This window comes from Vipera ursinii (assembly GCF_947247035.1).
Source record: "Vipera ursinii genome assembly, chromosome: 1".
NCBI classification, from domain to species: domain Eukaryota; kingdom Metazoa; phylum Chordata; class Lepidosauria; order Squamata; family Viperidae; genus Vipera; species Vipera ursinii.
The window spans coordinates 104,351,416-104,365,303 of NC_139512.1; the positions used below are offsets into that span (position 1 = coordinate 104,351,416).

Here is a 13,888-nt window from a genome sequence, read left to right on the forward strand (position 1 = left end):
TATCATTTGGCTGTGGCTTCCGCTCTAAGACCATCATTTATTCCCAAAATGCCTCCTCTGAAAAATTATCAGGCTGAACTCTGTCTGGCCCCAGCTTGAGATTTGGGCCATCTTGTTTACTGCTCTCCATTTCACCTCATTTTTTTCCTGTTCATCTGTTACCTAAATGTTTGCAGGGCTCCTCTTCAGCACAGCTGGCCTCAGTTAATTTCAGCCCTGCATATTTCGGAGGCCATGGAGGGGAAGTGATTCTACGGGGGTGGATGAGGGAAGTGTAACTTGAGATCTTTGTTAAATGTCTTTCTTATATAAATCTTTTTTATCAGCTAGCTATATCAGCTGCACACTTTGTCCAGGCGTGGATGTTCCTGGGGATCAGTTCATGTTGTATCAAGAGGTTTTTTTTTCCCTTCAAAGGCAAAGGCATTTGCTTATTGGATGCTTAAGCTCAAAGCTTTCAGAAAGTTTTATTTGCAAAGAGGACATCAGCCTTACTTTTCTATCAAGAGTAATTTTGGGAATCTTTTTCTGGTCCCTTTCTTTTAAGGTTTATGTGGTCCATTTCTCACAGTAAGCCTTTTCTCCCAGATGCATCAAAAGTTAGATGCTGGGTGTGTATGTGGCTGTGTGTCTCAGTGTGTACAGGTGGTTCTCAACTTATAACCACAACTGAGCTCAGAATTTATATTGCTAAGTGAGACATTTGTTAAGTCAGTTTTGCCCAATTTTATGACCTTTCTTGACACAGTTGTTAAGTGAATCACTTCAGTTATTAAGTTAGTAACGCAGTTGTTAAGGGAATCTGGCTTTCCCATTGACTTTGCTTGTCAGAAGGTAACAAAAGGTGAACACTGTTGTAAGTCAAGGACTATCTGTACTTCTTACTAAACTTTACTTTCTTCTCCAAATTGAAGCTTATTTTGCTCAGATTTTAATATCATGTCGTGATCAGCACTGGTGTTCCTCTTAAAAACCAAGAAATCATATAACAGAAAATCTTGGTCCTAGTTTAGCTTGATGAAAGGAGGCACTTTAATTTTAAATATATGAGCCCAAGTGATGAGCCATTTCAGCCAGATGGCATTTGAATTTTTGGATAACAGCATATATTTTCACTATTTCATTGATTATTGCTGTCTATATGAATGCATTTACAGATATAATTTTTGTTTACTTCCCATTTCTTTCTTCAGATTCAGCTGCATAATCTGCAATGGACATTATTCCAGCACTTCGTAATCCAGAGCAGTACAAAATTGTGTTGAATCTTACCATAGCAATGCCAACGCCACATAAAACAATAACACTCAGCATAAGCAAAGACTGCTCAGTATAGCGACTGGTTAATCTTCCAATTACTAGGCCCTGGATGACCTGGCAGGGTGGGGAGAGAGAAAAAAACACACAGATAAATCAAGCTCTCAGAAATGTCTAGATCAGGGGTAGGCAACCTTGGCTCTTTTATGACTTGTGGACTTCAACTCCCAGAATTCCTGAGCTAGCCATGCTGGCTAGCTAGCATGGCTAGCTCAGGAATTCTGGGAGTTGAAGTCCACGAGTCATAAAAGAGTCAAGGTTGCCTACCCCTGGTCTAGATTAAATACAGGCTCATAGTAAACAATAGCTTCTGCAGAGTATCTAAGATCCCAAAATTAGATTATATCTAGGAGATCTTCAATTGATTGAATAGTTGCTTTCAGCATTATGTTCATGTCTTCTATCATTTGGATCCCCAATAGAGAAGGCAGAGATGATTAATGTTCCTGCCAGTATCTTCTGTGATACACACCAGGTTTCTTGTCCTAATTTTATTTTTTTAATGAATGTTTAAAAATAAACCTCCCAGGTGTTCACAGGTGTTTTGATCAAACCCATCATCTCATTCATTTTGTAAGAGTGCCCATAATATTCCAAATGGATCGAAGAAATTATATTATACTGATGACATATAGAAATTACAGCTTAAGAAAATGTTGCACATAAATTCATGCAATGTGAACTTTGTTGGCTACCACAAAGAAGAGGGGGTCAAGCTATTTTCCAAAGCACCTGAAGGCAGGACAAGAAGCAACGGATGGAAACTAACCAAGGAGAGAAGCAACCTAGAACTAAGGAGAAATTTCCTGACAGTTAGAACAATTAATCAGTGAAACAACCTGCTTCCAGAAGTGGTGAATGCTCTAACACTGGAAGTTTTTAAGAAGAGACTGGACAGCCATTTGTCTGAAATGGTATAGGGTTTCCTGCCTGAGCAGGGGGTTGGACTAGATGACCTCCAAGGTCCCTTCCAACATCATTATTATTATTATTATTATTATTATTATTATTATTATTATTATTAACATCATCATCATCATCATCATCATCAAAGTAAAACTGGGGATGGGGACGGGACTCTTGTCCCAGTACTACCAGTCTTCAAGCTGTTCCCATCTATAACCATTTAATCACCTCTTTTCAACAATTTATTACAGCAAACAAACATTTGTGATGACATGGGAAAAAAACAACAGCTGGGAAGGCATTCTGAGTTGGAAAAATGTCTACAAGTTTTGGAAGAATGGGCATGGGGTTAAATTAGACAACAGCTCATTCTGAGAATAATTCATCATTAAAATGAGAAATGTCAAAGGAGTAATCGGAACATACCATTGTATCTTTAAAATACAATAAGACAGGCATTGACTATAATTTCATATAGGGTGGATCTCTCAGTGCTTTGATATCATGTTGAGGAATCGGCTCTAAACAATACAAGTTAAATTAAAACTTATATGAAATATAATATATTTGGAAAAGTGAGTTAGACAGGTACAATTTTTCCAAAACTATTTTTGAGCTGGATGACATTTTTGATAACAAAAAGTTAAAAAATTGGTCCTGGTCACTATTCAGGAAAATGAAGACTATATCTGCTTCCAATGTATATGTATAGCCAAAATATGCTTAGTAAGAATATTTTTACTCCCCTCACCTCCTGCTTTTAAATATTGCTGATGTGGTACACAGTTAAGATAATTAGAATAATTTAAAACTTTTATCATTTAAAAGGTATCAGCTAAAATCCTAAACTCACTGTACACTTTTTAATAAATGGATTGAAATACAGCAGAACAACTTACTGCTTAGAGTCCTACTAAACCAAATTGGTATATTTGTACACTAACATTTTGGGGGGCATCATCCATATCCACCATTATACACGTAAGGTTTCATTTAAAAAGATTAAACAGAAATTGAATTCTTCATTAGTTGCTTGAGTCACAGGATTTTTTTATGCAAATGAATCAAACTGTCCAGTTAACATCCCTAGGCAGGAAAAAAAATCAAATGTTTACCTGGGAGGTCATCTAACAAAATCAAATGACTCTGGTCTCTATACCTTCAAGATTTTCTCTCTAAAAAAAGAAGGTCTGTAGCTGCAGTATTGATCTCTCTCTTCAATCACTTTAAGGGTACTGTACTTTGAACATGTGACACTATTCTTTATTGCCGATGGAGATCTCAACACTGTCTAAATGGGAAGCTTTTTTGGGGAAAAAAGCAAGTTCAACTGTAGGAAGGTAGGCAATAAATTAATATATATATGACAGCGCAATTTGATCCCTTAAAATAGTTCTTAAATGTATAGGTTTCTTCCTTGGGTGTGCCATTGTACTAAATGAATAATTATAAGGTTTGAGGTATAATTGGATTTTTCCCCAAGACTCCACAAATATGCCTTACAACACACATCTACACTGATTCTACTACAGTTCAAAAGGTAGCCATTGTGCAGCTGATATAAAAATAACATCTGGGGCCATGGGAAGTGTTGCGATTGCTATCATCTCTTGATTCTTTTTTTTTTTGGTGGGAGGAGAGTTTGTTGTGCCATGGAACAGAATTGCAAAAAGTGTCCTTTAAATCCTAAATAACTACTGGAAAATCAGAAGCCCACTCTTATCTGTGAGTTTTATGGCTGTTCTTTTAATCAAATTATACTCTATTTCACTATTGACTTCAGATCATGCCATCAGAATATGTGCTCTAACATGGTAATAATAACCCATGCAGGATTGCTTATCCAATATATCACTCACAACAGCAGAATTACTTTTGACAGTGCCCTACTTTTGAAGACTTTTGACTTATTTACATACACACTCATAGACACACACCCTCCTGCATTGGAGTGTTTCTTTCCCTAAAAACATTCAGTAAACAAAGAAAATAGCAGAAACAATATGAAAAGCCCAGTGCTGATTGCATCGCAATTGCAGTACAAGCAAGCTGCATAGCTATTTTATTCTGTTAGAGCAGATCATGGAAATAAAAGTCCCACATAATGTATTGATCAGGAAAGATTATTCCCAATAGTAAAAAAAAACTACCAGAAGCTGGATTTGTTATGTTTCTTTCAAGCTGAAAATGGACGGAGGGGTAAGGAGGATGGAGAAAGTATGGTAATAGTTCCATTATTCACCACAAATTGTCCCGCATAAAGATAATTTAATCAATGTCACTGTAGCAGCACACTGTGTTTTGCCTTGTATGGTAGTCAGGAAAAAGTCATTTATGTTTTGCCTTGTATGGTAGTCTGGGAAAATATAATGGGAAAAACACCCAGTTAAAATGCTGATATCATAGCTTGCATTGGAACAAGGTGTGTGGCTATCGTAAGAAAGACTTTTACAAAGTTGGCTAACAAATGTGAGAGATAAAAATTCCGCAGATCAAGATTGTAGAATGAGGGAGTGGGGTTTGTGTGCATAATGTTTCAGTTCGTGAGCAGACATGATGCCTATGAAGCTCAGCTGCCAGCAGTAGAAATATTTTGGAAGAAGACACTGTAAGGCAGACAGAAATCAGGATCTTCTAGATCAGGGGTCCTCAACCTTGGCAACTTTAAGACTTGTGGACTTCAACTCCCAGAATTCCTCAGCCAGCAGCTGGCTGAGGAATTCTGGGAATTGAAGTCCACAAGTCTTAAAGTTGCCAAGGTTGAGGACCCCCCCCCCAAGTTCTAGATGGTTGTTGTTGTTTTTTAAATTGCTGCCTCTTCATGTCAGAATGGATGCTCCTGATAATCAAGGGACATGGGGCACACAGCAGATATTGGCTTTTCAAACCTAAAATCTTGGAGAGGTCATGTTCTGTGAACTCTGAGAGGCTTGCACTGGAACAGGATATTCTGGTCCCTCAAAAGAAAGTTCTTTGCCCAGTTTTGAGAATAAGGCTGGCAATACTTCACTGAGAAAGACACATAACTTTTTCTGTCTCCTGGATAGCACTCAAAAAGTGTAATTTTCAAAGACAGTCTTTCCCTAATACAGTACTCTTCCGGTGATTTTTGAACTGCAATCCCTATAAACTGCAGAAAGCATGTTCAAATGCAAGGTCTCCTGGAAGTGAATTTTAAATGGACACTATGCTGGGCGGATGCACAAGGAAAACATTTCACAAGCACAGCTAATATTATAATGTATGAGAGCCTAGATAAACGCAAGAAACTATTTTTTATAGAATCAGACCACTGACTTATCTAGTTGAGTACTGTAAACACTTGTAGTCATATTTGCAAATACATTAATTTAATTCATTATTTGATGAATATGCTTGGTCACATTGCAATAGAGAATGGACCGCCCCTTTGTTATAAAACTATGTCATATTCATATATCTCAAGAATCCTGCAAAGGTAAAGGAGACAATAAGAGAGCAAGAAACCTTGCAATCTCCTATTCAAAAGGGACCAAATGGAGGGAAGAGGTAGGGGGGAGGTAGGGAGGGGAGGGTGGAGGGGGATGGGGGTTTTTAATGGAAAATTGTATTGTAAAACTTTTCAATTAAAAAAAAAAAAGGGACCAAATGTCTCCTCCACAGGAAAATAAAGATGTCTTTAGCCAAGGCAATAGAGCAAGGTCCTATTTTCACAGGCATTCAAAGGGAAATTAGGTGTTGAACTAGTCAGCAGATTATAGCTCTCTCCTATATCACTTGACAATAGATGAGAAACTAAAAGGAAATGATCAGGTGAGAGTGCTACTAAGTTTCTTAATTAATGATTGTGCAACACACCCAAATGTTAGTCTGCAGCTATTTCAGCATAATTGTATGTCATTAATGCCACTTTATGGAGCTGATACTGAATCATGGACATGTGGAATGAAGGTGGATGTATTTTGTAGCCTCTGATTCTGAAAATGACAAGAGAACAAGTTATTCTTGGGTCTCTCCTATGAGTAGTAGATAAGACGCATTAGGTTTTGTGCTACCCGATACCACTTAGCAGTTACCAGCATGTTGCAACATCCCATATTACATAATGTACCATGGAATAATGGCTACATGGATTAGTTACTGCAGGAAAAAATGCTAGCTCACATAAATCACACCTTCTCAGCCTTCAGGCATTCTATCAAAGGGTGGTGTCATTCTATCAAAGGGTGGTGAAGGCTTACCAGACTTCAGGCATTTTTTGAACTCAGGGTCATTGACTCAGCAGTAATATAATAAATAGAGCTATGCAGTCTGTAATTCTTACCTAAACTTTCCAGTATCACCTACAGGTTGAAAGGTTCCTTGGGATTTGACTTTCTATAATGATGTTGAGTTTTTCTTTTAGCTATCCTTAACTATCATCTATTTGTGATCTCCTGTGTTTTGAAATATAGCAGCCTTCCCCAATATTTGGTAAATGTACAATTCCTGAAGTGGATACAAATGGGCATTTTAATCTGGCTCTTCCCGTTGTTAGCCTAACTGTGTATGAGTAAACATTATTCCACCAACTTTGCCGTAGAACCTCCAATTCTTCCAGTTTTGCAGAACTGCCGAGTAGAGGTAGCTAATGACAACTTTCAGTTATAGAGATGAATTTTGTTTTCAGAAATGTGGGTTGATTTAGAGACTTGGTTGAATACTTTTAGTGTTTAACTCCCCTTCCAGTTTTTAGAAGTCAATGTTGAAAAAATGCTTAATTTCCACACTGAACTTCCTTTGGCCATTTCAAGCAAGTTGCTAGGCCTCATCTCCTACCTTCAAATTCTGCTTGCCTTTGTAACATGACCTTCTTTGAAGTAAAATGAAGAGAAAGATTTTTACCTTAACAGGAATATGTATTATCAATATCCCAAAGAGGAAGGAAATAGTTTGCAAGTGACATAACAAGAGCCGCCCTTGGCTATGTACACAAGCTGCAGGTGAAACAACTTTGTCTTTGTCCTCCTTCAAAGCCATATAAGCCTCTGAATCTGCAGGGGAAATATTTAATTGGAAACTCCCAACAAAGTATGGTAATTCAAAGAGTGAAAACTGTCTTTCTTCCTTTCATGCACAATTAACAACAGCAACTGTGCCATAAATCCAGCTGATATTTTCAGATCTTAAAGCAGAAAAGTACACAGTGGAGATAAAGTTTAATCTCCTTTTTTGGAAGGAAGCCAGTCTTGCGAAGTACCTCAATGCACTTAACAAATAATCTCTAAATAATATTTCTGCCTTCAAAAGAAGTCATATTCATAAAACTGAAAAAAGGCATGACATAGCTATCATACACCAAACTGTACTGGACTTTAAGAACTCCAGTACAAGAAATCAATATTAAGGTTAATTTAAGTTTAATAGTATCACGAGATTCAGTATTACTCCAAAGATTACAACACAGAAACCAGAACTGCTGGTGGAGTGGGTCATTTTTGTCAGATATCTACAAGAATGCACAAGCAAATAAAACGCAATATGGGTCTACTGAAGAAGTCAGTAGAAAAGCAGCAACCAATATTAATGGACACCAGTCATTTAGTTCTGAGTTTGGCCATAAAGAACTGCAAAGACGAGAGAAAGGTCCAGTAGCATATACCAGGAATCCCAAAGCTAAAAACAGCATAATCAAAAGCAAAATGTTGCATTGCAAACAGTCTTTTTCAATTCCACAAGACTGAAAATGTTTCTAAAAATAAAGTGAAGGAGGTTGCTGACATGTACACATGTATTTAGCCAGATTTCTTTTTTCCTAGCCAAATCAAAAGACCGAGTGAAATAATGACAAAAAAGCAAGTTTTGTCCAACTTTATTAATGATTCTTAGGATATTTCTATTCTGCAACTCTAAAGTGCACCACAGTGTGATTAATGGTTATTTGACATCCAAACTGACTGATTACTAGCAGTATATTTTTATGAGTCAATACTATGACTCACGTTGGACATTTTATATTGCCTCTGATGAAGCAGTACTATTTTCACTGCTTACAGTTTTATTCTCAAGATGCTTCTTCTAATGTTATTCCAGTGATCTGTTTCTGTTTCAGAATATCCCAATTCAACTCGACTCTAAATTTTTTCGAAATTTGGATAAATTATCACTAAATTTTATTTGGCAGGGGAAAAAACCAAGAATTAAATTGAAATATTTACAAGACACGAAGGAAAATGGGGGTTTTGGATTGCCAGACTGGGAATTATATTACCACGCCGCGGCCCTGAGCTGGATTAGAGAATGGGTAATCTTGAGAAATAGAAGACTATTAACTTTAGAGGGTCACGATTTGCAATATGGCTGGCATGCTTTCCTATGGACGGAGAAACAAGGTCTTTTCTCGCATTTTCAAAGACACCGGATCAGGCAAGCGCTACTCAATACTTGGAAAAAAATTAGATCTCACAATTACACCAAAATACCGGTCTGGCTATCCACCCTTGAAGCGATAGTTTACCCAAATCTGTTTGATTTGGGTAACATAATCTCATACAAGGATATCCTGAATGAGGAGGGGGAATTGAAACTTAGGAATGAACTAGAATTACAAGGTATAAAACTCGATTGGTGGGCCTACTTACAAATCCAATCGAGATTTAGGAAGGATAAAAATGAATGGGGGATATACACCTCTGAAACAGCATTGGACAAAATATTATTGGGACCGGACTCTAAACAAATAAGGAATTTTTATAAATTACTTTTGGGATATAAGCTGTTTGAAGAGCAAGTGAAAGACCCCATGTTGATCTGGGCTAACAATTTAGGACATAACATCGACCTAGATACTTGGCAAACAATTTGGGATAGGAATAAAAGGATAACACTGGCCTCATCGTATAAAGAAAATTTATTTAAAATGTTTTACCAATGGCATCTTCCCCCAGCCCGCTTAGCAAAAATGTACACAACAGTATCTCCCAAATGTTGGAAGTGTTCTGAAGAGATAGGCACATACTTCCACACGTGGTGGTCTTGCAGTAAAACACAAAAATTTTGGAGAATGATTTGGATTTGGCTGAAAGAAATATTGAAACAAGATCTGGAGTTTAGTCCAGAACTTTTCTTGTTGGGAATCACGAAAGAGAAATATCCTAAAGATGTGCTATACTTAACGATCCATATTATCACAGCAGCTAGAATATCATTTGCGCAAAAATGGAAAAAGAATGAGATCCCAGGACAAAAAGAGGTTATTAGGAAAATTTGGGATTGCGCTGAAATGGACAGATTAACTTTGGAATTAAAGAATAAAGATCAATCAGACTATTATAGAATTTGGAACAAATTGTATCTTTGGATGGATAAAAAGAAAGGTCTCTATTAGGTTTTACAGACTAGCTCACTGTTTTAAATATTGTGGTATTTCACCGATTTGTAATCTAAGTGTATTTAAGTGTATTTTTGATGTACATATATACATGTATATATATATATATTTAAACATTGTAGACAAAAAGGTTTGTCAGCTCGCTGGTACTGTGTCCAATGTTTTTAAATAATAAATTTAATAAAAAATTAAAAAAAAAAAAAAAAAAAAAAGAAAAGCAGCAACCAATATTAATGGACACCAGTCATTTAGTTCTGAGTTTGGCCATAAAGAACTGCAAAGACGAGAGAAAGGTCCAGTAGCATATACCAGGAATCCCAAAGCTAAAAACAGCATAATCAAAAGCAAAATGTTGCATTGCAAACAGTCTTTTTCAATTCCACAAGACTGAAAATGTTTCTAAAAATAAAGTGAAGGAGGTTGCTGACATGTACACATGTATTTAGCCAGATTTCTTTTTTCCTAGCCAAATCAAAAGACCGAGTGAAATAATGACAAAAAAGCAAGTTTTGTCCAACTTTATTAATGATTCTTAGGATATTTCTATTCTGCAACTCTAAAGTGCACCACAGTGTGATTAATGGTTATTTGACATCCAAACTGACTGATTACTAGCAGTATATTTTTATGAGTCAATACTATGACTCACGTTGGACATTTTATATTGCCTCTGATGAAGCAGTACTATTTTCACTGCTTACAGTTTTATTCTCAAGATGCTTCTTCTAATGTTATTCCAGTGATCTGTAACTTGAATCTGTTAAGTCCTCTGAGGCGACAGAGAACATGGATCCTGCTGCAGAACTCTGTCATTCAACCCCACCTTAGATACTGTGTTAAACAATGTATTGAAAGAAGTATTCAAACTACACACATTTCTGAAAAAGGCAACCAGGATGTTTGGGGGAGGGAGGATAGAATTAAGTCCTAGAAAGAGAGTTTCAAGAAGCTGGGCATGTTGAGAAAAGAACAGAAAAGAGATATGAGAGCATTTTTAGATACCTGAAAAGATGTCACATAGAAGGAGGCCAATGCTTGCTCTGTCTTGATACTGCATGTAGGACACTAAATAATGGATTGAAGATATCAAGAGGGAAATTCTGATTCAATGTTTTTTTTTAAACTTTTCTTAATAGTAAAAGAGGTGGTGAGTCTCTTTTCCAGCAGAGGCAAGGTAAACGTCTGCCAGGGATAGTTTGAGTTGGATTCCTGTACTGAGTAGAGATTGTTTTAATTTATTTCTAGCTCAGCTGCTCTGTAACCCAAAAGACATTTTCCTTTTTGCAGTGGTGCAGCTGTACAGAGCTTGTGAGCTGTCATTTCTCCACTACTGTTAGAAGGAAAGTCTACCCCATCCTTTCTCTTACCTCCTAAGCTGCACCTAGTAGGTCCTAAAAATCAGCACTGGCTGGATTTAGTAAGGATGAGATTGAGAAGAGGATAAGCAGACATACAAAGGACCAGATTAGTTAAGAGTTGTTTTTTTTACATTTCTTTTCTTTCCTTTTTATGTGAACTTGAAAGATTTGGCTATAGTAGAAAAGATAGCAAAGTGGAAGTGCCATACAGTAAGTTCCATTACTATATATTACTATTCGTATGTTAATATATACTGTAGTATATTGGTGTACACACACACACACACAAACACACACACATTAATCTGCAAGACCACTTTTTCATATTATGTCAAGTTTGTTCTTACTATAAATAGAATCTTTTATTAATTCATTGATCAGATTCATTGATTTGGGATATGCCTTTGGAATACATTTTAGATCATACATATGGTTATTATCTTTCCTGGGATCTCCTCTATAGGAAAAAGAAACTCCTTATTTTATAATTAATCTTTTTTCCTGGATTATTCAAGTAGAACCACTAATAATTATATATCAGGGCTTTTCAACCAGTGGTACGGGTACCACCTGTGGTACATTGGCACCTAGCAGTGCCAGTAATGTCGCCAGTAATGTTTTATACACACAGTCAGTGAAAATGTCTTCAAAATGATGAAAAATCTATCTGTAGTTAATTGGGCAAGACATGCTTGTTTTTAATAATAATTATCAAAATGATTTTTGTTGTTTTCAGTTATGCCTTGCCCCACACTTAGAAACTCACAAAAGATGTGATACACCAAATTCATATTAGCTTGTCTTTCTCCCCTAACCCCCAACAGTTTTATAAACAAACTACACTCCCTTATCTTAATGTGTACTTGTTTAATAATTTCACAATTTGTGGCAGCTTTTTCCAATCCTGAAGGTAAAGGTAAAGGTTCCCCCGCACATGCGTGCTAGTCGTTTCCGACTCTAGGGGCCGGTGCTCATCTCCGTTTCATAGCCGAAGAGCCAGCGCTTGTCCGAGGACGTCTCCGTGGTCATGTGGCCGGCATGACTAGACGCCAAAGGCGCACGGAACGCTGTTACCTTCCCACCGCAGTGGTCCCTATTTTTCTACTTGCATTTTTATGTGCTTTCGAATTGCTAGGTGGGCAGAAGCTGGGACGAGTAACAGGCGCTCACTCTGTTACGTGGCACTCGGGATTCGACCCGCCAAACTGCCAACCTTCTGATTGACAAGCTCAGCGTCCTAACCCAATGAGCCACCGCGTCCCTATTTCTACCTAAAAACCCCTACTAGTGAGAGTTTGCACAAAGCTCTTAATGTCAGCAAGTGAACAGTGACTTTCATTTAGAAGGGCTTTATAGAAGATTTTCAGGAGATGATGTAAAACTAAACTATAGGCATTTAATCCTAGGGAATATCCCAGCGCATTCCCTAGAAGACAGCTGCAATGCCTTTTCCTCTTTCCCTGCACCTTCCCAATTTAGTCCCATGTCCTTTCAATGACTTTGTACTTCCTTTAAGTATGACACATGACGAATCCCCCAAGACTGAATGCAGAATTCATCTTTGAAAAAAATCTTCCACCTCGCCTTTAGCCGATCATTGTCTACTTGCATTTATAGCAGATTGCCCTGGCCAAGCTTGAAGGATCTTCTCCAGTTAGTTATCCAGTTTTGTATGGTAATACCAAAACATATGTTCTGCTACTTCAAAAGATGCACCCTCCCACCCTTGTTGTAATATCTGTACACTGTAATCCTTTTTCAACTAGCCAGATTGGCCTTTTGATAAAAACACTTCTAGCATCTTTGGATGGCTGGATGACTCAGCTTCCCAGATACTGCTTAGACAGAGGAGATTGTTGAAAGAGATTTTTTCCTTAATTTTAATTCCTGCTTTAAAAGAATCTTCTAAATCTATGGAGATTCTCAATCATCCAGGTCATGGTTTGTCACAAAGATGTTTTTTCAAAAGGAAGCTGGATTTTCTTTGTTTTTTCTTTGAAGACAAAACAGAGAAATCAAAGACAGTCCAATTGCCTTTTGAAAGAGCTCCATCCTTCCAAAGTCAGCAAAACGAGAACCCAGATTGTTCAGAGCTATATGAAAACCATCTTGAATTGTTCCTGGAAGCAAACTGGCAGCCAATGCAGCTAATGAGCAGACATGTGATATGTGCTATTCTGGAAGCACAACGTAATTGTTCATGCCATTGACATTCTAGACCAGGGCTTTTCAACAAGTGGTACGGGTACCACCTGTGGTACATTGGCACCTAGCAGGTGGTACGCGACCATCCTAGAAAAGTGGTAGCGGGGAAGGGAATGAGCTGAACTGGTGGCAGCACCGCACAAGCCTGAGCGAGAGATGGCTGGAGCTACAGGGCTGTCAGGGCTCAGAGAAAGCGCCACGATCAGCGCTTCTTCGAGGCTGTCAGGGCTTAGCAGAAGCTCCAGGATCAGCGCCAGGCTCCAGCTGGAGCTCGGCACTGATCCCGGTGCTTCTGCTGAGCCCAGAAGAAGCACCAATCAGCTGGAATGTTGCAGCATCTTCAGGGTCTATTGATTTATATTCAGATGCTTGGCAACTGATTCATATTTATGACGGTCACAGTGTCCCAGGGTCATGTGAAGTGACCAAAGCCTGCTGCAACCACCCAGCAGACGGGGGGAATAAAAACCAAACACCCCCCACCCCACCCCCGCTGCCAATCCTCAACAGAAATGCTCACAACAATGAAAACCTCGGACAGGAGGAAGAGCACCGCCAGGCGGGCAGGCAGGTGTCTTGTTCGGCTGTGGCTTTGGGGGCACATTTTTCAGTGCCATTGTAACTTTGAACAGTCACTAAGTGAACTGTTGTAAGTTGAGGACTAACTGTACTTTATCACTTTTTTCCTTTTTTTTGGTCATCTATTTTTTGACACCTTGCTAGATGACTGGTGGTACTCAGATGTTGCCATATC

The 13,888-nt window shown here is 38.0% G+C and overlaps 1 protein-coding gene across 1 annotated transcript in view; it reads right to left on the minus strand.

Moving 5' to 3' along the window:
- SLC67A1 (solute carrier family 67 member 1) overlaps positions 1-13,888 on the minus strand; it is a gene marked incomplete at its 5' end in the record, with an annotated part of 72,520 nt that overhangs the window by 9,630 nt on the left and 49,002 nt on the right. Inside the window, one exon of the mRNA XM_083358844.1 lies at positions 1,273-1,374. Within this exon, the coding sequence (XP_083214970.1) occupies positions 1,273-1,374 (102 nt within the window). The remainder of the gene's footprint in view (positions 1-1,272; positions 1,375-13,888) is intronic.